This window comes from Genypterus blacodes, unplaced genomic scaffold, assembly GCF_046128005.1.
Source record: "Genypterus blacodes isolate CSIRO-AG114 ecotype Tasmania unplaced genomic scaffold, CSIRO-AGI_Gbla_v1 ptg000003l_1, whole genome shotgun sequence".
Taxonomy (NCBI): domain Eukaryota; kingdom Metazoa; phylum Chordata; class Actinopteri; order Ophidiiformes; family Ophidiidae; genus Genypterus; species Genypterus blacodes.
This window is the reverse complement of record NW_027466817.1, coordinates 8,495,538-8,520,719: the sequence shown is the minus strand read 5'-3', so window position 1 is coordinate 8,520,719 and position 25,182 is coordinate 8,495,538. Positions and strand designations below refer to the sequence as shown.

At 40.5% G+C, this 25,182-nt stretch overlaps 2 protein-coding genes and 2 non-coding genes across 10 annotated transcripts; all 4 read left to right on the top strand.

Annotated features, from left to right (window-relative positions):
• The first annotated feature begins 14 nt into the window (after positions 1 to 14).
• Positions 15 to 13,586, top strand: atg16l1 (ATG16 autophagy related 16-like 1 (S. cerevisiae)). 6 transcript variants are annotated; one of them, XM_076169523.1, is made up of 21 exons: positions 15 to 198; positions 1,186 to 1,297; positions 1,670 to 1,763; positions 3,956 to 4,061; positions 4,911 to 4,984; positions 5,120 to 5,189; positions 5,320 to 5,501; positions 5,575 to 5,640; positions 5,790 to 5,876; positions 6,436 to 6,492; positions 6,623 to 6,667; positions 8,184 to 8,286; positions 9,060 to 9,165; positions 9,461 to 9,531; positions 10,001 to 10,072; positions 10,583 to 10,703; positions 10,898 to 11,003; positions 11,260 to 11,409; positions 11,535 to 11,582; positions 11,728 to 11,829; positions 12,086 to 13,586. In XM_076169523.1, the coding sequence occupies exons 2-21, from the start codon at positions 1,192 to 1,194 to the stop codon at positions 12,177 to 12,179; spliced, it is 1,860 nt and encodes a 619-aa protein (XP_076025638.1). In that variant the 5' UTR covers positions 15 to 198; positions 1,186 to 1,191; the 3' UTR covers positions 12,180 to 13,586. The 6 variants fall into 6 exon arrangements, with proteins under 6 accessions (XP_076025638.1, XP_076025412.1, XP_076025480.1 ...); XM_076169297.1 differs by having other exon boundaries at positions 8,181 to 8,286; XM_076169365.1 differs by having other exon boundaries at positions 15 to 202; positions 8,181 to 8,286.
• Positions 8,678 to 8,952, top strand: LOC142995981 (small Cajal body-specific RNA 6). Its single transcript, XR_012961710.1, has one exon.
• LOC142995987 (small Cajal body-specific RNA 6) lies at positions 10,157 to 10,424 on the top strand. Its single transcript, XR_012961712.1, has one exon.
• Positions 13,587 to 17,281: 3,695 nt separating the features above from the next.
• LOC142992622 (S-arrestin-like) lies at positions 17,282 to 24,966 on the top strand. Of its 2 annotated transcripts, XM_076143120.1 has the most exons (15): positions 17,282 to 17,329; positions 17,885 to 17,945; positions 18,848 to 18,892; positions 19,351 to 19,550; positions 19,776 to 19,835; positions 19,933 to 20,006; positions 20,100 to 20,235; positions 20,611 to 20,695; positions 20,997 to 21,069; positions 21,372 to 21,509; positions 22,255 to 22,332; positions 22,801 to 22,815; positions 22,915 to 22,967; positions 23,324 to 23,333; positions 24,478 to 24,966. In XM_076143120.1, exons 1-15 carry the CDS (start codon positions 17,282 to 17,284, stop codon positions 24,557 to 24,559), a joined length of 1,158 nt encoding a protein of 385 aa, XP_075999235.1. In that variant the 3' UTR covers positions 24,560 to 24,966. The 2 variants fall into 2 exon arrangements, with proteins under 2 accessions (XP_075999235.1, XP_075999227.1); XM_076143112.1 differs by lacking the exon at positions 23,324 to 23,333 and having other exon boundaries at positions 22,915 to 22,972; positions 24,476 to 24,966.
• Positions 24,967 to 25,182: the final 216 nt, after the last annotated feature.

The window sequence follows — 25,182 nt, the reverse complement described above, 5'->3', positions numbered from 1 at the left end:
TCTTAAGTAGAACGTCATTTTCTTGCGACAATCCCGGAAGTGTGCCGTGCAATCCAAAATGGAGCACAAGCAGAACGACGCGAGAGAAGAAGCAGATGTTGGTTAACGAGTTAAATTCGTAACGTCAAACCATTTGAGATACCAACAGTGTGTTGAACGTAGAGACGCGACGGGAACCGAGACTCCGTCCGGAACTTCGTAAGTAGGTTTGTTTCTCTGCTTTAAGTCCCGTGAATGTCACCTGCTAGCGCCTGATACATGTCGCTATGCTAACGGGCCAACATGTCGAGTCACGGGTGTCGTTCTACGCCGCGCCTGGCTCATTTAAACCGTTTAAAGTACCGTATTTTTAGCTCTGGTGTGAAGGCCACCGTGTTTGAAGTCCGGTACACTGGTTTAATGTGAATAAGCCAGTAGAAGATATGACCACGCAGGGTCCCGTTGCTAGGTTGCACGTCCTTTGGTGTCTTTCTGTAATAGCTGCTGAATGTCTCGATTTGAAAGGGACAAATGACTTTTATTAAAATGTGCTTTTCTCGGTGTTGAAGTCGCGTGTTTTGACGTTGTGGTTGCGACCCGTCATGCACTTTTGATAATGTAGCCGCAACGGCACAGTAGATGGCGCGGTTTCCAGGCTCCTACAGGCAGAAACATGGAAGTTTGTCACCAATATATATTGGCGAAGTGGCTCGGTCAGATTGTTCTGTGCCTCACGACAAGATAATAAAAAAACGTTAACTTAAAATGTCAGGTATTCCATCTCGCAATGTAATTAATTGCTGTCACCCGGCGTATCCTTGTGTACCAGGTGAAGCCAATCAACGATCCCGCAGGTTTTTTTTAAAATCCTGCCTTGTATTTGATTGCTTTCACCTGCAACAGTGACGTCATCCAAACTAATTATGTCATTGAAGCTAACAAAGATGCAACAATGATGTTGCATTTACACTTTACTAAATTGTAAAATGTTACTTCATGGAATACCATCACCCAGTTCATCTCAGCCTCTTTCTCTTCAATCTTCATATGCCAACCTGGTGCCTACAGTTAAGTAAACAAACCTAATACACTAGTTTCACTTAAAGAAATCAAACCCATGCGCAAACACAGGACACTTCATTCACTTTAGTACAAAATGAACTCTAATCTGATGGCTTTCTATTCTCACTTATTTCTGTGTTTTAGGTGGGGATGGCTGAGCGGCGGGTGGAATGCTCATGGAAGAGACACGTCTCAGAGCAGCTGAAGCTTAGAGACAGAGTCCAGCGTCAAGCCTTTGAGGAAATCATCCACCAATGTCAGTATTTCTTGTGGTTTACAATGTGTGACTTCTCTATCGCTGCAGGCAGCACAAATCTCAGCTCATCAGATTCAGCAAACACTTAATGGATTTAATCTCCTCATATTCAGTAAACGCTATATGAATATAATCTTGCATTTGAATTAAGCTTTAAACTATTGCATAACTTCTCTCCTGTATTGATGCTGTTACTTTCCAGAAGAACTCGCCAAGTCATCAGGTTATAGTTTCCAAATTATTGGACACCTTCTGTAATTCTAAAGGGCTTTTGATTGATTTTGTTAGGAGTCCTAAACAATATCGTAGACAGAGACTTCATGTGTTGACCTTTAACCTGTGTGACGTCACAGTGAAGATATTTGTTTACAGATAATCGCTTGCTGGAGAAGTCGGACCTGCAGGCTGTTTTGTCAGAGCGATACCAAACAGATAAATATGACTTCCAAAGAGGACATGAGTCCAGGTGAGAGACATAAATTTAAAGTGTTTAATCATTATCAGCAAGGCACAAACTCTGGATCACATGAACACACCTCATTCAATCAGCTGTGTGCAGCGCATGGACTCAATGGGGGAAAGTGCATTATGGGTTTTTGGGGGAGTCTAATTGGAGTCAACTTGTGCAGTGAAATGCACTCATGTATGCATTTATGACATTTTGCCGGTGAACACTAACATTTACAGTATATTCAGTTGTCGTGTGAATATTGTGATGGAAACATTCACTCAGGGAGGATTCATGCTAAAGATTTCATATGACGTATTGTAAAAGCTTCTTTACATATATTTTTAGTGTTCTGTGTCTATCTGTTGGTTTAAACTTAGAATTGAATAGAATGCCTTTATTGTCTTTGCACGAATAGTATAACAAAATTAAAAAGTGCAGTGAAATGGTGCAACTCAGCGAAGAAAACGCTCGCACAACCATAGGAATATACATACAGTGGGATGCGAAAGTCTGGGCAGCCTTGTTGATTTTCATGATTTTCCTTTATAAATCATTGGTTGTTAGGATAAAAAAAATCAGTTAGATATATCATATAGGAGACAAACACAGTGATATTTGAGAAGGGAAATGAGGTTTATAGGATTTACAGAAAGTGTGCAATAATTGTTTAAACAAAATTAGGCAGGTGCATAAATTTGGGCACCACAAAAAAAATTAACTCAATATTTAGTAGATCCTCCTTTTGCAGAAATAACAGCCTCTAAACGCTTCCTATAGCTGCTAATGAGAGTCTGGATTCTGGTTGAAGGTATTTTGGACCATTCTTCTTTACAAAACATCTCTAGTTCATTCAGGTTTGATGGTTTCCGAGCATGGACAGCTCTCTTTAAGTCACACCACAGATTTTCAATAATATTCAGGTCTGGGGACTGAGATGGCCATTCCAGAACGTTGTACTTGTTCCTCTGCATGAATGCCTTAGTAGATTTTGAGCAGTGTTTAGGGTCGTTGTCTTGTTGAAAGATCCAGCCCCGGCGCAGCTTCAGCTTTGTCACTAATTCCTGGACATTGGTCTCCAGAATCTGCTGATATTGAGTGGAATCCATGCGTCCCTCAACTTTAACAAGTTTCCCAGTCCCTGCACTGGCCACACAGCCCCACAGCATGATGGAACCACCACCAAATTTTACTGTAGGTAGCAGGTGTTTTTCTTGGAATGCTGTGTTCTTTTTCCTCCATGCATAACGCCCCTTGTTATGCCCAAATAACTCAATTTTAGTTTCATCAGTCCACAGCACCTTATTCCAAAATGAAGCTGGCTTGTCCAAATGTGCTTTAGCATACCTCAAGCGGCTCTGTTTGTGATGTGGGCGGAGAAAAGGCTTCCTCTGCATCACTCTCGCCGAATAGTTGAACGATGCACAATGACTCCAACTGCAGCAAGATGATGTTGTAGGTCTTTGGCGCTGGTCTGTGGGTTGACTCTGACTGTTCTCATCATTCTTCGCTTCTGATTATCCGAGATTTTTCTTGGTCTGCCACTTCGAGCCTTAACTTGAACTGTGCCTGTGGTCTTCCATTTCCTCAATACGGTCCTAACTGTGGAAACAGACAGCTGAAATCTCTGAGACAGCTTTCTGTATCCTTCCCCTAAACCATGATGGTGAACAATCTTTGTTTTCAGGTAATTTGAGAGTTGTTTTGAGCCTCCCATGTTGCTACTCTTCAGAGAAGATTCAAAGAGGAGGGAAACTTACAGTTGCCTTAAATAACCTTACACCTTAAACCTTAAATACCCTTTCTCATAATTGGATTCACCTGTGTATGGAGGTCAAGGGTCACTGAGCTTACCCAAACCAATTTTGAGTTCCAATAATTAATTCTAAAGGTTTTGAAATCAATAAAATGACAACAGTGCCCAAATTTATGCACCTGCCTAATTTTGTTTAAACAATTATTGCACACTTTCTGTAAATCACAAGCAAACCACATGGGGACTGAAGTCCTTGGTTTAGTAAATAAACATGTTGACAGATCACATTCAGGTTAAGCTTGTTGATTGGAGTGCCCGACAGATTTTTTTTTTTTTTCTCCAGGCTGTCGGTCATGCAAGCCCCTTGAATCTACCCGAGTTCCATTACATCAACTTCCTGTCGCTACTGGAAGATGGAACCTTCCTGTTTTTGACACTATATTGTGTGTTGCAGCTCGGGGACAGACTCGAACCGGAGCGACACCATGCAGCAGGAAATGTCCCAGATGAGAATCAAACACCAGGAGGAGCTGACTGAGCTGCACAAGAAACGAGGAGAGGTCAGTCTCTCTTCAGTCACACTCGCAGGAAGTGACCTTTGACCCCGTTAGACTTGGCTGTGGGCCAGCAACCTTCTCACCAATTTCTGTCCAGCCTAAACGCTGCTTAGACATACTGACTATGCATAATACCGCCTGATTTTGATCATTAGTGTTAATTAAATGTAGGTGTTAACTTTGGACAATTCTGTTTCGATGCTACGAATGGATCAGTGTGGTGAATACATCCTGAATATGAAATTGTTAGTCTGGCAACCCCTCATTTTGCAATTGAATGACCGACAAAAGAGGGCACATTTGAGAATTTGTAACAAGAATGTAATTCATATCTTTACTAAATAACTCGGTGTTTGACTATAGCAAATTGTTACTGATTAATTTTCTTTCCATGCTTTTATCTAATCGGCATATTATTTAAATTGAGTAGTTGATTCTGATCAAATTACTTGAATTCCAGCTTATTCGTTTTATTACTTTTTGATTCTGATTGGTAACCAGGGTAACTGAAAATTTGACCCTTGCGGTTTCATCTAGTAAGTTGTGAAATGCGAGTGAGATTTCTCAACTTTGTAATTTCCTTAAAAAAAAAAAAAAAAAAAAAACCTAATTTAGCTGACCAATTCTTTTGAATGAGTGCCGACATTATGTCACTGATTTTAGGAAGCTTAGTTTTTAAGGCCTCTGACTGATATTGCTAAAGACAAAACCCATCAGGTTCTCATTTGATGAACCTGTTGCACCCTATGAACCCCTGAGTATTCATTTAAAAAAAACATTTATTTAGCTCGAGTGAAAAGAGGTGAATGAATTTTAAATTTCAACATTCAAATTTAATGTTTTTCTTTTCAGCTGGCCCAGAGTGTGATTGAACTGAACAACCTGATTCAACAGAAGGACAAAGAGATTCAGAGCAACGAGGCCAAGTACTGACACACACAATCTCACAACATGTTCTGGTCAAATTCGCCTGGGTGTTTTCTGCACTAATCATTGGTGTCATTGTCCGTATCCATAACTTAGATTTTTATTTAGAAAATTCAGGTTTGTTTGTGTTTCAGGATGTTGGAGTACCAACAGCAGATTGCCAGTCTGGAGGGAGACTGTCGAGATCTGAGGGGCTACCTACAGGTACAAACCAGCTGCAAATATAAAACTTCAACCTTTTTAAAAGAAAGTTGAAGAAACTCCACAACAAAGCCCCATACTGTACAGTATATTAGCAGTTTAATAGAACTGTAATTTCTTGTTGACTTTGCAGGACTTGGAAAGAGCCAATCAGACTCTGAAGGACGAATATGACGCTCTCCAGATAACCTTCAGTGCTCTGGAGGACAAACTGAGGAAAACCACAGAGGACAACCAGGAGCTGGTGTCCCGGTGGATGGCTGAGAAGGCTCAGGAGGCTAACCGGCTCAATGCTGAGAATGAGAAGGACACCAGGTAAACTATAATTAAGACCTTGTACATTCTTCTACATCTGCTGATTTCCTGACACTTTGATGTTTGACTGCAGACGTAGACAGGCCAAGCTGCAGAAAGAATTGGCTGATGCAGCCAAAGAGCCACTTCCGATTGACCCGTGAGTGTGACTTATTTTTCCAAATGTCACCAAAGCCAATAGTCCCTTTTTCAACTTTTTGTTTAGTTTTCTTAAAAATGGATGCCAAATTTGCTTAACTGGATTAGTTGAGGTTTGAGACTCTGTTAACCACTCAGTTCTCTCCACAGGGATGACGACATAGAGGTTCTGGCAGAGGATGCTGGGAAAGGAGCTGGCGAGTCTTCACCAAACCGACCGCTCAGCAGAACTCCAAGGTGAGGAATAAATTGAGCGTGAAACATTTGGTTACAAATTTGGCTCATGAAACTGCAATTATTGCCAAGCACATTAAAAAAAAAAAAAATCAATCCAGTGTAAAACTGGACCTCAAACACATCCCAACAGGAACAAGCAATCCTACACATACAGGAAGACATCAGCCAGTGATGCAAAAGTACATATTTCAACAATGACGACCAGCTCAGTGAAAAGCTGACCTTAACACCTGCAGGTTTACCCTGCAGCACACAGCCACAACCCATTTCACCTATTACAGCCTCACTAGTCACAAATAAGGTGCTTGGTGGGATTTCTCCTGTTTTTTTCCCCACCTGTGTCTCTTAACAGTTTTAGACAGATTATTCCGGGTTATACTATAAGTAAATCGTTTGTTTGGTGTTTTTTAACATACATGTGTGACCACTGAGAACATTTGACCATATGTGGTTTCTGTTCTCATCGATGAACAGCAGCTTCATATAGAATTTTAATGCTTGTTCTAAAGCTGTTATTTATGTTTAATTATGTTTATTCTATTTTCTGGTTGTCCTCTAGTAAGAGAATAGCCCAGCCTCCCCCTGGTCTGATGGACTCCATCTCCAACATATTTGGGTTAGTAAGTTTAAAATGTCTCTGTCCTGATCTCAGGGGAGGTTTCTGTTGTGGAGGGCTGTACTGTCAAATTGGGGTGCCCATGCCATGATTGACAGCTTGTCTTATCTGTCTGCCTGTCTGTCTGCAGCGTGTCTGATTGTGTTCAGCCTGGACTCCTCCCTCCACACTCCAGGTGAAGGACACTGTGTTTGTGTTCACACTGTGAGCGTTGCCACTCTGCCAGCAGTCTAGGTCAGGGACTGCTGTCATTTTAATTTAAAAACTTGATAAGAAAGGAGATCCAGTCCCAAGGCAGGATTCATGTGATGCAAGATGTAAATTGGGCCTAACTGCATCACACTGGTCTGCAGAGCATAATTGTTTTCAATTTGAGGACCCACCAACTCGTAGACTTAACAATATTGGCTACATCGGGCAAACACTTTGTAATGGGTGTCACTTCACTCAGGAAATGCAACAATCCTGGTATTAGAAAGACTAAAACTTCAAAATGTACTTATTTTGGTGTCAATGATTTTAACAACTAAAAGTAACAATGCTAGCCATCATGGAATGATTTGGTTGCTTAACAAACGAGCCCTTAAAATGGTTTCTGTGTTGTTGGCCTTTTGTAAGAGAGACGTCGAGTCTAGGTACATTTAGAATCCCAAAGACGCATTCATGACGATGAATGTTCAGCATGTACATGTAAGCTGAGTTGGCTGATTTCAGCTCTGTAAGAGGTAAATGAACTGCTGACAGGTTTGTGGTTTTGTTGGCAGTGTGAACACATGGTTAATATCTAGTGATTAATGGCTTTGATTTCAGCACTAAAACAATAACACGTACGTTTGAGCATCGTCTTAAGTGTTGCCACATGGGCTACGTTGTGGTTGTCCTGTTGTCCCCCCCACCCCAACACTCTTTCCATACCTTTGTTAGTGTCCTTTTAAAGAAGTCTGCGTGTGTCTGATCTAAATGGTGTATAAATCACAGAATGGTGAGAAGGATATAATGCTTTTTTTCCTTCAACTATAACTTCTCTGCTGGAGCCTGACTGAGATATGGGCAAATTGATATTTATCACTGGTACAGTATCGGTACACGTGTATGAGCATATGTAACGGAATGAAGAAAGTTTGGTGTGTAAATGATTGATGGCTTTGTCTGTTTCAATTTGTCTTGAGTTTCATTTTTTAAATGTTTTTGAGAGAACTGCATTGTAAGACATTCTTCCTTGATACACTTTTTGATGGATCCTTGACATAGATGGTGACTTGTGTATAAAGATTAATAGCAGCTGACGTCTTACCTGGAAATGTCCGTCGTGACAGCATGACAGGTATCGGTCATGCAATTGTTTTTCACTGTTTTCTTTAATCAACACAGCGGGCCTTATGGAGATGGTAGGTTAAACTGCCTGTTTTCACTCTGTGCACTGCTATGCTGCAGCAACAGAGTATATAGATGGATATTCGCTTAATTCACAGCAAATGCTTCAAAATGAAAATTGGAACACATGAATCTGGATTACGTGTTCCATTTTCATCATAATCACAACATTGGTAAATCACAATTGGATGTTTTCCAGAAAAAGTTTAGCTGTAGCAAAAAAGTGTTTTTTTTAGATGACTGATTTGATTGTAGCTGTAAGTGCTGGTCAACATGTTATTAACCAGTGTCTTAATATTTTGTTCATCTCCCAGCAGGCGTCGAACTGCCAACTCCCTCGGCACGTCACCAGAAGGCACTGAGGCCCCATCAGGAGTCTGTGCAGATGTTCGAGTGCCAACCACAGCTGTGCATGTGTTCGTAAGTCTCAGATTCATCATCAATGGACGTCAGACAGTGTTTGTCAGTAAAACCAGCAAGGAGATCCATTTTGTAGTAATAAGCTCTAAGTAAACAACTCGTAGCCTGAACACATCAACGAAGCCTCTAGCGTTGCATTCCAGGAAAATGGCACCAATTATGTCAAATAGAAGGGAATCATGATCTGGTTACTTTGTTTTTTACTTTAAACTTGAACAAAGTCTTTTCTAAAGAGACTTGAGCTGTAAAATGTTTATGTGTTTGTCACTTTACAAATGCTATTTCTACAAAGATACTACAGCCTTGCTCATCATGTGTTGGGATCAGAACTGTCTTGTCAGTCTACACCCATGTCTGTGAAGTTTGAGTTATTATCTAACGTAATGTTACCGGTCAGTGATGAACAGTAAAAGGTCTGATTACCCACAAGTCTCTCCCAGCCACCCTCTGGCTCCCAGCAGTCCCTGTACACACCTCCCATCATGCTCTAGCAGTGCAATGTTGGTCCCAGGAAATGCTGACAAACAGGATATAATGTCACGGTCTGAGTCAGTACAGAGATCCTATTGACTCAATGTGATGGACATCCAACAGAACCAGTTAGGATGGAGCGCCGGGGTGTGGGAAGAGGACAGGGAGATGATCTCAAGTTTTCAAGCTGAGACCGAAATAAATCAATCCAGTTTTTTGGGTTTGTTTCATGGGTTCTCATAATGAGTGTTAATTCAAGTGTTTGTGTGTTTGCATGTGTGTGTCTGTCTTGGTTTGTTCAGGAAGCCCATGACGGTGAGGTGAATGCGGTGAGATTCAGTCCTGGCTCTCGTCTCCTGGCAACAGGAGGAATGGACCGCAGAGTGAAGCTGTGGGAGGTGGTCTCTGGTGAGTTCAGGATGAAAACCAGAAGACGTGAGATGATATCCATCTTAATTTGCCGCAAAGTTGTCGGGTGATGCATCTTGCAGGATCCACCATAAATGTGAAAGCTAACCACTTCACACACTATCTGAATAACTTCTTTGGTTGAAGGTGTTAGTTAACAGTCAACATCATCATATGAGATCTGTATTTATCAAAGTCAACTGCACTCTATGCTATAGCCATGAAGTGACTAGTTGATGTGATTTCACTTGGATACGTATTTAAGACTTGAACTTAAAAGCTTCTCTGTGTATAGGTCGCTGTGAGCCTAAAGGAGCCTTGACTGGTAGTAACGCAGGAATCACCAGCATTGAATTTGACAGTGCCGTAAGTTCAAACTGCTCTTCACATGATCCTTAGACCTCATCACTTTAGTCAGTTTGTTTATTTCTGCATGACGGTCTCTTCACACCAATTTGCAGGATTCCAAGATTTGTTTTAATATCCTCAGACAAGATTTAGGTTTTCTCCAATAAGCATAAATTTGTCACTGGATTTTGACTAAACCAAAAAGCCTTGGTAGAGGTTTGAGCTCTCTGCTTTCATTAGACAAAATCATTGTGTATAATGCAGTTACATTTGATCGTTCTTTTGTCATGGCCCAAATATTTTCTTCAAACTAATTTTGACCAACTCATTGATGTATATGTTTACAAAGACATGAAGCGGAGAGAAGCTCCAAATCAGGAAATGTTTGAGTACTTGTTTGTTGTCTGGGCTCATGCACACTTGTTGCCTCTGATTTATTTTTCCTGCAGTCCAACTTTCATCAAATGTTTTAATGTGCCGTTTGCAGGGCTCGTACCTGCTTGCTGCCTCCAATGACTTTGCCAGTCGGATCTGGACAGTAGACGACTACAGATTGAGGGTGAGTCCGTACTGATTTTAAACTGAAGCAGCATTTATGCTGTTCAACCTGAAAATAGACACAGTGTCCACATCCGTCTCTTCTGGTCAATGATGCCTCGTAAAAGGTCTGAAGCTCAGGTCCCTCCACAGCAACCATTTTGGCTCTCAGCAGCTCCTTCTCTCTTCCCATCCTGCTCAAGTGATGCAGCGTTGGTTCGAGGAACTGCTGACAAAACAGGATGCAACATCATTGAGCCTGGATAGAGAACCTACTGGCTTGGTGTTGAGTGACATCCAACAGAGAACCAATCAGTAAAGAGCATCATGCTGTGGGGTGGAGCTGGGCTAGTGATCCCACTTCTTCTGAGACCATCAAGAAAATACTAAAGATGTATTTGTGACAACTAGCATTTGACCTGCAATTCCAGAAATATGTACTACATATGTAATTTTAACCATATCAAGGACTTTAGAGGTGTTGGAGAATCCAAAATCAAATGCTCTTTGGTGGGTTTTTCCTCCCCTCCAGCACACACTGACAGGCCACAGTGGGAAGGTGCTGTCTGCTCGCTTCTTATTGGACAATGCCCGCATCGTCTCTGGGAGCTATGACCGGACACTTAAACTGTGGGACCTCCGCAGCAAAGTCTGTACGTGATTTATTTTTTGTTTGGCTTAAATCATTTCATTCATTGCCATTGTTCCTGCAGGGGTCAAGAATTATTGGCCTCCAACTGTTAACAAACAAGCCATATTTCCAGGCTCATGTCTGGTAGTATTGTGCTAGTGATATTTCTGAACCTCAGTTGTCTCTTCTGCCTTTTTTTTTTTTTTGCCTCTGCAGGTATGAAGACAGTGTTTGCTGGTTCTAGCTGCAATGACATTGTGTGCACAGAGCAGTGCGTCATGAGTGGACACTTTGATAAGAAGGTTCGCTTCTGGGACATAAGGTGAGATGTGATGACTTGAGTTCAAACTGTAATGTCCTTTTGGCTGCAGCAATTATGTTTAGTTCTTGTTTAACCAAGAACATTGACTGCCTGTCCTGCAAGTTCAGTCAATCGAGAAGTTTTCACTTCCTCAGCTTAGTTTCACTAAACAAACCTCTTTTCCAGCTATAGGTTAAACGGCTCCATTTCTTGTACGTACCTGTAACCAGACATGGGCCCATAGCAGTAACTGCAGTGTTTTATGGCTTGTGTTCAGAGCGGAGAGTATAGTGAGAGAGCTTGAGCTGCTGGGCAGAGTAACTTCTCTGGATCTGAACCATGACCGAACTGAGCTGCTGACCTGCTCCAGAGATGACCTGATCAAGATCATCGACCTGCGCACCAATGCTGTGAAACAGACCTTCAGGTTTGGGCATCTGATTGTTGGTGTCAGTGGTCAATTAGCCAGTCCCAAAGAAAATTTAATTAACTGCATCATTTTACCTGATTTGTATTTTTCCCCCTCCAGACTAATGTTTGTTCTCTTATTAGTGCTCAAGGCTTCAAGTGTGGTGCAGACTGGACCAGAGTCACTTTCAGGTCAGTCACTTTGACAGACCATCACCGCATTTTTGTATTGACAAACTGTCATCGGCTGGATGGAGTGCATAATTGCAGTTGAAAGTTTGTACACTTGATTGCCATTTTTCTGTAAATACTGAGTGAATCTGTTTTTTTCCCCCAGTCCTGATGGCAACTACGTGGCCGGAGGATCAGCTGATGGAGCGTTGTACGTCTGGAACGTGCTGACAGGGAAAGTGGATCGGACATTGGACAGAAACCATGGGTAAACAAATGACTGCTCAGAGAACCGTCATTAACATTCCTCTGAGAATGTCCAGGATGAATTTATGAACTATAACCTAGAGGAGGAACTCTGTGGTACTTAAGTTCCTTGCTGCCATTCCTACCACACCATGTTTCTTGACTATGGAAATGGTAGAAAAAAAGATTTTTGTAAATGGTTGGTCTGGTCTTGAAGATCCTCATTTGTTCAGTTTTTTTTGTCTTGAACTAACTCCTCTGTTCTTTGTGTTTTGCAGCTCTGCCATAAACTCTGTGTCCTGGTCACCATCGGGAACCTTTGTCATCAGTGTGGAGAAGGGCAGTAAAGCTGTGCTCTGGTCTGAGTTGTGATTGACTGAGCTGTCTTGCAGCCTGACACCACTGGACTGTGGGGGTGTCGGCTGTAAAGGCATTGGCTAACAGAGAATTGTCTCAGTCATGCTCTCTGCAGGCAGGGCCAGTCTGTCGGCTATGAACGTTTGTGTTTGGACAGGCTCTGTTGTTGTTGAACGCGGCGCCCCTGCATTCATTGCAGCCAGGTTGTGGTGGATATTTTATGACCCTTCATGTGACATAAAATGGCCCGACTGGAAGCAAACCGACTGAACAGGCCCACGCCCGCATTAGGAAGAGATGAAAGATGAATGCGACTAAAACTGTTTATATTGCACCAAAACCATATCGGATTGAATTTTTTATCGGAGAACTTCTGGTACTTTAAGTTTATTTTAAACACAAAATGGCTTAAATCAGATGCATTTTCATCTTGTTTGCATTTAGAGGCTTTTGTCTTCTCCCAGTTTGCATTTTAATCTGCTGCTGTCCTGTTTTCCTTTCAACTATGAACGAAATCTGTTTCGATTCAGTTACCTCCAGTCACATGTCATGTTAATGATTTTAGAAGTTAAACTGATATGATTTGGTAAGTAACTAGTCTATAAAATCTGCTCAGCTGCAAAGGCACAGACCAATAACTGATATCTGCATGATTTGTCTTATCAGACTAAGCAGAGAAAGACCACTTCAGTTGGATTTGGGCACCTTTAGACCCCTGCAGATGGCCAGTCACTAGCAGCACCTACAGACTGCTTCTGACACCCACAGATGTCTGCAGACACCTTGGACGTCAATGTTGTTTGTGTGGAGAAAATGTTATCAGAATCCATGGTAGTAATTAACTCAAAGGGTTAATTTGGTTGATGTATTCCTGATTTGTGGAATTAAATGTCAAACTGTGGCCACTGATGTTGCACTCGAAGTGATGTTGGCAAAGCAGAATTGATTTTCCTGATGTAATCAGTGGTTAAAGATCTTCTAAAACTCCAGTAAGTGTCACTCTAACTCTACCCTGCTGTTGGTCTTCCTGTTCTACCCTAAAGCAAAAAATTCAAACAAGCCAAACATTTGACCACTTTCATTCAACATGCAAAGACTTAAATGGAATTCTGCTTTAATCTCACCAGTTGGATGATCTCCTTTTTAGATGAAATGGTGTCAACCAAATGGAAAACACTCACAAGTGGATTGTTAACTGCTAAGTGAAACATCCTATTTTTAGAATAACTCAACCACGTAAAATGTATTTTATTGTTTATAAGTGAAATATTATAGTGGAGAGAAGTTAAAACTAGTCTTGTGAAGTGCTCCAAGTCGCAAGGTGATGCAGTGATGCAACCCATTTCTAGACCCTGTTTTGTTCCCCCCCCCCCCCACAAACGCATCAGCATATACTGTAGAAGCGCACACTTTTACTACTGATGACTGCATACTGTTGTACAGCAGCTCATCGCAATGTGCTCAATGCATCATACTGCTCCGATATTAAAGAAATGTGACCAGGGGAAAAGGTTGACTGGTTCTCTGGGGAACGTAAAATTATATCTGGAACGGTTTTACAGCTAATGAAGTCCAACACTGTTAACTTGTAGGTACTCGTTTATATGCCAGAAGTTCAAATGCACAGTATACAAATATTTGAAGTGTGAAAGTGGGCTGCAGTGTTTTCCCTGGAAGGCCCAGTCAGCAGTCTTGCACAGGTCGTCTGTTTAGGCTTTCAGTGAAGTTGGAGTTGGCTGAACTACTTGGAGGTAAAGATGGATCAGAATTTAACAATTTCACATCTTCTAGTCTGAAATGGCTGAACAATGAGATGGTGATACCATATATTGTATTGTCAGGATATACTGCATATTAATCTGTATACACAGTAACAAATATTTTGGTACCACTGCCAAAACCTATGGAAACCTTTTCAACATTGCAGGTCACTTGCATCAAATAGAAGTGTTGGGTCCGTACATGTCAAGAAGCATTGTTGAAAACATAGGCATTCTAGAGGAAGGAACTAATTCACTCCAAGTTGCAATTGCCATTCTAATAACTGTTCATATCTGTGACTGCAACTATATACAATTTTTCAAATGTATGCTGTTTAAAAATGTTTTGACAAAACTGAGGGTATCTGGTTTAAACTCAGTAATATTTTGCTGCATTTGTTTCATTTTATTAATTGCAGCAGAATTTGACTTGGTAATTTGAGACTGATGCGTCTTCAATGTCGAATGTAAAAAAAACATGAATTGTCATTCATCCTTGTTGCATAATGTTTTCTCGGTAGTGTTTGTACAGCTCTACACATCTGAGCTGATAAATGCCTCACTGTTGGACTCAGCAGGTCTGCGTGCTGACATCAGCAGCTTAAAGGGGAAGCCTGTGTGTGGCTCTAAAGCACTTCAGCAGGATTCACTGTTCACACCAAGGACACATCCACAACATGTTACCAAACTGCAGTTGTTCCAGTAGGAGTTAGTGATGACATTTGTTGTACCGCTGTATTGTCAATCAGGATATAGTGTCTATATTGTCTGTATACACTTATTCATTCATATTTTGGTACCACTGCCAAAACCTATGGAAACTTCTTTTCAACATCAAGAAAAGTATTGAGTCCGCCCATGATGTCACTGTCTGTTTGTCTGAGAAGCATTGTTGAAAACATCTGCGTTCTAGAGGAAGGAATCAATTTACACTAAACTTGCAACTCTCATTCCAATAACGTCTGTTCATATCTGTAAATGCAACGTATTCAAATTTTCTTTAATACATGTGCACAGTTTTTAACATTTTGACCAAACTGACAAAATAGGTTGACATTTTTTATATTTGGTTTTGCTAATTTTATGCAAATGAGATGAATAGCACCCTATGCCAATACAGGACCTCTGAACAATGTTTAAGCAAGTTTACAGATGATTGGCACACACACACTTGCTCTCCAATTGCAGTAGAATAAGTATATAAGTATTGTACAGTATATTAGATACTTAGAAGGTTGCATCAGAAGTTGTGACTTATTTGAGACTGATGCATCTTCAATGTAGATTGTGATGAAACATGAATTGTCATTATCATTGTTGCATAATATCTCAGTAGTGTTGGTGCAGCTCTGATCTGAGCTGATAAATGCCTCAGTGTCAGACTCAGCAGGTCTGCGTGCTGACATCAGCAGCTTGAAGGGGAAGCCTGTGTGTGTGTGTGGCTCTAACGCACTTCATATCTTATCATATATATATATCATATATATATCGTATATCATGTTACCAAGGTGCTGTTGTTGCAGCAGCTTGCTCTGTTAGTCTGAAATCATAACTCAGATTACTTTCTGCCCAGTCTGATCTCACAGGAAATTCATAGAAAATAATCTGCATGGTAAAATTAAAAACTATTTATTACTCAGCAAAAAGTTGAATTGGTTTGTGCTCACCACGCTCAGCTCTACACTGTCAGACTGGGCTTAGTCAACCTAAGCTGTACTACTGTTGAACTTCAGGACACAGTCTGCTTCACCTCACCCTTTCACCGCGCTCAGAGACCACAGCCGCAACCATGAGATCTTAATGTGTTAAAGCATACAAAGAGGCAGAACGACACACGTCTGCTTTAGGAGGGGGAGATGTTGACAGGGATTCTGTGTCCTCAGTGTTTTTCTAGGCTTCACTACACAATTATACATTTATCAGAGTGTGGACATGGTTATGAAAAGCAAAAAGAGCTTCACAATTATAGTTATTATAGACAAACTATCCATATGTACAAAATAATGCATGTTTCCCTCCATATTTGACTTCTATCTGACAGGACTTCAGGGTTAGCTGAGCTTTGAAATGAAAGCTAATGCTAACATTAGTGTGCTAATTTCTCTACATGTGCTGTGGGAAATCACATTTATAAGTGATATAAGTATTTACAGAGAGGTAATTTGGATGAAGACACGGCCAAATTCAAAGGAAGATAGGCAGAAGCCTTTACACATTGTTTTAACGCAGAATTCATGGTGGTACACACATTACCTGGTACAACAATATGCATAGATGTATTGTTTAAGTAAACTATCAATTTTGAAATGTTTTATCTTGTCTGAAAGGGTGTGGCTTTGTTGACTGAAGGTTGGACAGTCACGTTCTAAGCAGTTTTCCCAAATTGGAGGTTTGGAACATGCTAAGATCTTAGCATATTAGCATGCTGTCAGTTTTTCCTGTAAGTGCATTTATGGCAGATGGCAATTCAGATTAGCTTTTGTTATTTGGTCATTGAAATTTTTACAGCTGTATATTTTAACCTGCAGGTGGCGCTAGATTAACTAGTCGGGAGAGGGAGGACAAGAGGTTTGTATATATCTGTGTGTGTGTTGTTTTGTGTTTTCTTACATAAATATGAAGACGAGATACAGGAAGTATGGAAGGGGAAAAGAGGCACTGATGATGTAATGTGTGTTTATTAGTCCAGGATTATTATTGTATTATTGTGTGTGGGCAGTGATTGGAAGCCTGACTGACAGCTCTGTGTGTGTGTGTATAAATGCAGCTCTGTAAATCTGATCAGCTGTTTTAAATCTTCTCTCATCCTCCGACTGAACACATCAGGTCAGTTTATCTGTTTGTTTACGTATGTTCACTATCAAATGTTAAGGGTTAGGGTTAGGAAAATGACACTATTTAAAAAAAAAAAAGAAGTGGGTTAAATTTGGACTTTTCACCACTAAAAAAGTTTAATTTAACAATATTCATTTTATAAGAACTGTTTGGACCTGTCTGTGTCTGACTAAATAGTCTCCATTAACATTATCATTGAGAAGGAAAGAACATATTTATGTTGGTTGATTTTGAGAGTTAAGTAAAATAAAAGATTTAAGACTTACACTTACAGTTGGCCTGTGTTAGCTCTAGTGCTGGTGGCTGCTAATAGTTAAAATGAATAACCTTTTGTTAAACTTACATACAGAGGGGACAGTCATCAAAACAAAATTAAAAATTAAATAAAATGTACACAAATACTCATTGTTAATGTTATAATAATCTTTAAAATCAGGTTTGAACCCAAGTCCACGTTTTAATTTACTTTTACTTTTCTACTGATTTCTCTCTCTGCTGAAGGTTGCAGTTTCATAAATCATCATGAGTCCCAAACATGTCGTCTTCAAGAAAGTCTCCAAGGACAAGTCGGTAAGTACTACACAACCAGTAAGAGTAGTAGTAGTAATCGTAAGCTGGGGGAAAGGGTCCAGAAGAGGTTTTGTTGTAAATTTTAAACAGGAAATTGCAGTATCTTATCAATCAACAATCCACTACCCTTTAACACCACTAGGGGACAGCAGTCACAATGATACCTTACTAGGGCAGGGGGAGCAACTGAAGGAGACGAGATGTATCAAGATGCTGTCATGTATTAAGTTATGCGTTATGTTTCATCAACAGACAGCTGATAGTGGGGTAAAGCCCCATACTTGACCCCTACCAATCATGTGTCACATCTCGTGACATGTTTTTAACTGCTCAACAGATAACATGTAGGAATAAGTGATCAAAACCCACCACACACTCAGACTGTATCAAGGATCAGAGTCTGAGGAGACAATTAGTACGCTATAGCTTTTTGTGTGTCAACTCCAAATTCAATGAAAAGTAAATAAGCAAAACTGACAAGATTCAAAAGGGTTAATCCATAATCTTAATATTTCTTTACTGATTTCACACTTTGTCCTGTCCACTGTGTTCCAGGTGACTGTCTACATGGGCAAGAGGGACTTTGTGGATCACTGTGACTTTGTCGATCCAGTTGGTGAGATTCCACACAAACATTCCAATGGACTCTATGATCCAGCTGACCTAAAGCCACATCAATGTTTCACAGTCTTCTATTTTATGTATATTGAACTATATTTCCTTTAACTCAAGTTCAGAATCATCCTTGAAAAAGGATTGTTGTCATAAACTTTTGTTACATTATGTTATCATCTTCATATCCTCAAATTAATGTATTTAAAAATCCAGTATCAAAAGGCTGATCTGACACACTTATTTCTTTGAACTTTCATAAATTCTCATTAAATCCTGATTAGAATCCATAAATTGAATGCTCTGTGATCATAACGCTAATCCTCCTTAATGCTGGATTTGAATTTGGGAAAAACCTTCTATTTTGGTGGGAAGTACCAACATTTACCACAGGGGGAATCATTACCTCAGTTGTCAAACATTTCCCATGTTCTTGGGTGGGATGAGCTGTGAGGACAGGACCAGGGTGCAGCAGGGAGGGAGGGAGGGAGGGAGGGAGGGAGGGAGAAGGATGAGGAAATCATTACATTCTCTGTGATTCCACCCAATCGTATCATCCAAGAAGCTGTGCTATGTGCTTTGTCCGTTTGTCAAAATAATGTTGTACTTATTACAAGTGGTGCTGAAGTTTTCTCCTTCATGGATTGTTTCACATCTCTGAGCACTTTACCAGTAGGTGAAGTGGAGGTTAACACAGTGGTCCAAAGAAACAATCCAGTATTTCTGTGAATAGAGAGGATGAAGGTTTGAAGAAATTTAATCAGGCCAGTGTCGATGGCTGTGTAGACTTGATTTACTTCATATTTAATGTATTAATCTCTCTCTCTCTCTCTCTCTCTCTCTCTCTCTCTCTCTCTCTCTCTCTCTCTCTCTCTCTCTCTCTCTCTCTCTCTCTCTCTCTCTCAGATGGAGTTGTATTAATTGACCAAAAGCAGGTCAAAGGAAAGAAAGGTTGGTGTGTGTGAAGCACCACTGTTAGGTTCTAGAAAAGAAGGCAATAGCTCACACGCATTAGACTAACAATGTACAAGCAGTCAATGTTTGTCTGCTCACAGTCTTATTGCTTTACAAAACATTCAGACTGAGATATAGCTAAATATAAAATCTGATAAAGAGAATATGAGAAATATCTGGCAATCACATTTTCATAATTAATTTCAGGATTTATTAGTATTTTTGTTCTTCTGTTATTTGCAGAAATGAAAACTTTACATAGATTTTCAAAAAATGCATAACTCCTTTCTAAAGAGAAACACTGTAACAACACATTTTCATTTTCGCTAATGGGGATAGAGCCTGGCAGAACATTGTTATTGTTGAATGTGATCGGTTTAGACCTTTAAATCCATCCAGTAAACTCTCTCTTGTGTAATCTGTCTCATTCCTTTTCCTTCTTCATGCGCCCACAGTGTTCGTGACCCTGTCCTGTACGTTCCGGTACGGTCAATACGACATGGATGTGATGGGTGTGGCCCTCCGGCGGGACATCTTCCTGGTGACTCGTCAGGTATTCCCTGAGCTGCAGGATAAAGAGCAGCTGACTCACACCAGGATCCAGGAGAAACTGCTCCGAAAGCTGGGAAACGACGCCTTCCCCTTCTACTTCGAGGCGAGGACACGCTTTGCTCTAACATAACATAAGACACATAGCATAATAGCCACAAAATTAAGAGAAATGATCACCAGTGAGCAAAATACTTAGTCTATTGTCTCACACACACTAATGTATTGGAGTTAGATTGGGATAAGCTATGACTTTGTAGTAGTGTGCAGACGTGTCTATGAGTCATAATTTGATAGTTAAGTAAATGTTCTGTTTGTGTTTCTGTTCCAGTTTCCAGACAACCTTCCCTGTTCTGTCACTCTGCAGCCTGGACCGTCTGACGTGGGGAAGGTGACTGTGAAAGAGTGTAAAATGTATGCAAAGCAGCATATAAACTCCTGATTAGTGAGGTCAACCAGTCCGTCTATGTGTGTTTGTGTGTGAGCAGAAATGTACGGTGGAATTCGAGGTGAAGGCTTTCTGCGCTGATAACCAGGACACGTTCGCAAATATCGACAAACAGTGAGTTCATGTGAGAAGTACAACAGAAATCCAGTTACATGAATTTCAACACTGTAAACATTGTTTTGATGTTTGTGTTACATCTCTGTACAGGAGCTCAGTTCGTCTCGCCATCCGTAAGATCCAGTACAGTCCAGTGGACACTCAAGTGGTTCCAGTCGCAGAAACAACCTTCGAGTTCCTGATGTCTGATAAACCACTGCATGTTAAACTCAGCCTGACCAGAGAGGTCAGTCAGTAAACAGTCAACCAGACTGGAAATGTGAGACAGCTACACTTAAGTACAGACTCGCCAGTCTGAAGCTCCTCACGTGTGTGACCTTATATAGACTTGACTTCTTCCTAGTTCCTCTGTACCGCCTTAGATTTCAGTCCATCTGCTTCACAATGCAACACGGCGACTCTGCCCGACAAATCAACAATAAACATGTTCATCTCAATTGGTGGAGTCACAAGTGTCCGAAATGGAGCCAATCTGCTGACTCAACATTTTATGCAAGAGGATCCTGTGTGAAGAAAAATAAATGTCTGGGGAAAATGGTTTAAATGAGTCAATGCGGTCCGTAACACCTGTCTGTCTCTTTGTCTGTCTCTCTATCTGCAGATCTTCTACCACGGCGAACCGGTCAGTGCAACTGTTGAAATCACCAACTCGTCCAGCAGGAACATCAAAGACATCAGTGTGTCAGGTGACACCCATGTTGTTTCTGGCGTATTTGAGTTAAATCGGTATTTTATAGGGACGACTATAGTTTCAATATGTCAGAGAATATTGTACTGATTCTGACGGGATCACATCCCTACTAAGATCTATTATAAGGTAATAATCTACTGCTCTGATACAACAAACATTAATAATCTATTTTAAAATTACCTAATTTTGTTAAATGCAGCTTAAATAGGTTTTCAATTACTGTGACATTGTATGAATCGATGCAGAAAATATGATTGAATGAGTTCTTAAACATGTTTTCTCATGTTTGTCTTCAGTGGAACAGGTGACCAATATTGTTCTTTACTCTAATGACAAGTACGTCAAATCAGTTGCCAGAGAAGAGACGCTGTAAGTATCAGTGTAAAGCTTTACACCTGTACTCTGTCTACGTCAAATATAATTAACATAAACATTACACAGCATTAAACATTACACACTGAAAGAATAGAGCTATTGAATATTTATCTAAACTTGTATTAAGAATAAGAAATGATGTGTAAAACTGCTGGCGAAGATTTTCATGGCTTGTGTTGGAAATGTAGGCGAGAGACTTGAAATTAGCTTTGTTTGAATATTTAAGGAAAGACTTTGATCCAGAAGTGAGTTATTGTAGTGTTAGTGAAGCTGTATGTGTGTGTTTTTATTCCCAGTGATACGGTGCCTTCAGGGACCAGTCTGAAGAGGGATTTCGCTCTTTACCCTCTGCTGGCTTACAACAAGGAGAGGAGAGGCCTCGCTCTGGATGGACGACTCAAACACCAAGACACCAACCTGGCATCATCCAGCATGTAAGAGAGAAGAGACGCGGGCTGAAACATTGTAACATACCATTCTGTAACACTGAGCCATAATTAGGTCAGTAGAGTCAAATGTGAATGGCTGCTTCATGTAAATTGAGGTCCCGTGAGTGTTGAGGCATTGAGTCTCAACACTCACGGGCCACAATGTTTGAAGTTGAATGCAGCCTTTGTCAATGACGCCCCAAAGCTATGGAACAAGATACCCGGGAGGTCGTCTCGCTAAATATTTGAACTTTACCCAGATGTGACCTTCCTCACACAGGCATGAAACTCTTTTTTGCACTTGCTTTGCACGTGTTCTCTCAAAATGCTGTCTGTTTTGCTTTCACGAGTGTGGAGTGTTAAGGGAAAAATGACAGCTAAGCTCAAAGCTGCACACAGTTAAAGGATAAAGAGGCGATTAGGCCCTGAATCCAGAATAAAAGGGAGGGTCTGGAATCCTATGCAGGGTGTGTAGATAATCCTTTATCTGTCCCACAACGGGGAAATTCACATGATACACACCAACAAACTCTGATTTTTATGTGAGGCTGTGGTACATTTTTAGTACGCCACCTAATGCAATGGTTTTACCTGATTGCATGCATTGTATGTAGTTTGTTTGTTTGTTTGTTAGTATGTTTCAGTCTTAATGTGTCACTGGACGTTTACTTTAGTAGCACATTACTGAGATTGCATGTGAGTCAAAGTCTCTCTCTCTCTCTCTCTCTCTCTCTCTCTCTCTCTGTCTCAGTGTGAAGCAGGAGGTGTTGAAGGAGATCCAGGGGATGCTGGTCTCCTATAAAGTGGTGGTGAGGATGATTGCATCAGGGTGAGTCGCCTTCAGTTCTTTATTTCTTTATTTTTCTCAAAGTTACAGCATGACCCAACACTGTCCAAATTACTGTGGGATTTTATCTGATATTTTATTATTTTATCATTGGAAATTCTGTAAACGCACCATGACAGTTTTCAAAATGGCTGAAGCTCACATTTGAATGAGCACTTAATAGCACTTAAGAAACAAACAAAGATGGCCACATTCTCATGGATTACCTAGCTGTTGCAGGGTTAAGTCTTTGCAAGATGGTAACTGTTCTGTACTTAAATAGTGACCTCACATACACCCATTCATTCACTGATACATACCATGCGAGACACCAACCACACACAGTTAGAGGCTCAGTTTCAAGGAACCTTCCAGTCCCTAGATGACCGCTCTACATTCCAGAGCCAGTCTTTAGTTAAACCCCTGTGTCATCTCATCCTGTCTCCTGTTCTGCCCTTCTCATGTCGACAGGACATTGGCATCAAGGTAAGACCGCCCAGCCATTCCTGCAGCTCCAACATAAACATACTCTGTTTGTCTGTGTACAATCATGTGCAAATATGTGTGTGTGTGTGTGTTTTACAGTGACGTCTCTCTGGAGGTTCCATTCAAACTTATGCATTCTAAACCAGAACCAGGTATGATCAGATCTGCTCCTCCTGCACCATTTTGTCTTCCCTCTCTTCCTTCCTTCCTTTTCTTTCTTTCTTCTTCGAGTTATATGTCCAGGGTCAAGAAACAAATATCTTCAGCTTTTTCCTTAAAACTAAAACACCTGATTTTTGTTTTGTTTAATATTTAATGCTTTGTAAACATTTTCATAATGTCTCACCTCTGATGTGCAGTTTCTCATTTGACCTTTTTCTCCTTGTGTACTTATGTACAAACTTGCATGATACTTTTCGGTAATTGTTTTTTAACATCTCCGTCTGTCTGTCTGTCTGTCTGTCTGTCTGTCTGTCTGTCTGTCTGTCCGTTTGTCTTTGACTTCCAGCCAAGGAAGGGTAAGTTTATTTGAATTGAGTTTTATTTTCGTAATTTTTCTGTAAAACAATGACTTTATTTGATGACACATTTGGGCATTTGAGTGTCATCTGCCAAATTTCTACTTGTTTCTGGTAAAAAGTAACTGAAAAGATAGAAGTCATGAAAATTTAAAATAATGAAGTAACAAATTAAGTAAACTCTTAACTAAATTCTATGTATTGTCTATTTTCAAATTGAAATAACAAAAAAATTATGAATTCTAGAAGAAGCAGAAAGCACACACAGATGTTTTCAGAGGCTCAAATGTTTTGGCCTTTGGAAAGGAAAGAATAGAAAAAAGCTTCTTCATGATGAAATGTCCGTTTGTCGTGTGTTCTCTTTGGCACTGAAAACATGGACAGGAAAAACAATGGAGATTGTTCCGTTGTCCCAGACGATACTGTACAATACAATAATACAAAAGATGAGATTTCTGCCTCTTCAGTCCAAAATATTTTGGCTTTCAAATTCCCATACAAAGTGACCCTGAAGTTTCAGGTGTGCATTCATTTGTTCCTTTGCTGTGTGATCGGTTTTTTTGGGGGATATTTTCACTCCCCATCTACCTATCATCCTCCGTGCAAGATTACAGGTGTCCCTTCCAGGTTGCAGTGATAAACAAGCTCTGTTGTTGTGCAGCATTATCAGATACAGTGCAGGCTCACATTGCTCCACCCTCCCATCATTCCACTTTGCTCACAGCCAGGCACAGTTCAGCTGAAACTCAGCACGGCTTTTAGAAGATGTAAGGAAGAGAAGAAAACCAGGTTAGAAATGAGGGTAAGAGAGAGAGAGAGATCTATTCTCTGTCGGGAGATGGAGAATGAAGGTGCTGCAGATGATGACGCAGACAGAAGAAGACCGATATGAGACAGATAACATAACGTCATTTTGACCTAAAATGCACCGCTGCCTACTGTAAACAACAAAGGGAGGGAAGGAAGGAGGGAAGGAGAAAGGATTTTCCACTATTTGTATGTTTTTTTACACTACATTATATTACATTATGGTCATTTAGCAAAACCTTTAGATTTTTAGAATACATAAAAACACCAATAGACCAACGACTCACTAATTACTTATTAAAGCCCTCTTTAACCCCCCCCCCCCCCCTCTGTACAGTGAATCAGACGACATGGTGTTCGAGGAGTTTAAGCGAGACTTCCTGAAGGGAGTTATCGGCGACGATGACGACGAGGCCTAAACATGGCTGCTGCCTACAAGCACACCGTGTGTTGATGTAATGCTCCGGCACTGAGCGCTCCATCAGAAACAACAAATAGAAAACAAACAGAACGTGCCGGGCTGAACTGATCATGTTTAGTGTGTAGATGTTGAGAGAAATGCAGCTTTATGATTTATAGTCAAAATGCTTGTTACTATGCAATATCACAAACTGACTTCAACCATGAAATATTTTAGCATTTGAAGGTAAAATTTCAGTTCATCACAGCTAGACTAAGGCTTCTGGGTAACAAGTTTTTACATTTTGTCTTAATCTATGATCTTTATAAAAGTAGAAGGTGCTGCTTACGAATTTGTCTTTTACATAGGTGAGCTGGGGGAGAAGCTCATGTGATTGGTCAGTTGATATGACAGTTGTTACCCATGAGTCACCTATGAAAAGAAGATGTGCGTCCTGTTTGCCTCCTGCTTGTCAACATGTTGGATTATATTAAACAGGACAAATTAATTTAAACTAATCTAATCTGTTTTTCTTATTTTGGTCTGATTGTCTGTAGTCTCCATGTTCCAGCTTCATTTGCACATTTGTTTGAGGTACACACACACACACACACACACACACACACACACACACACACAGAG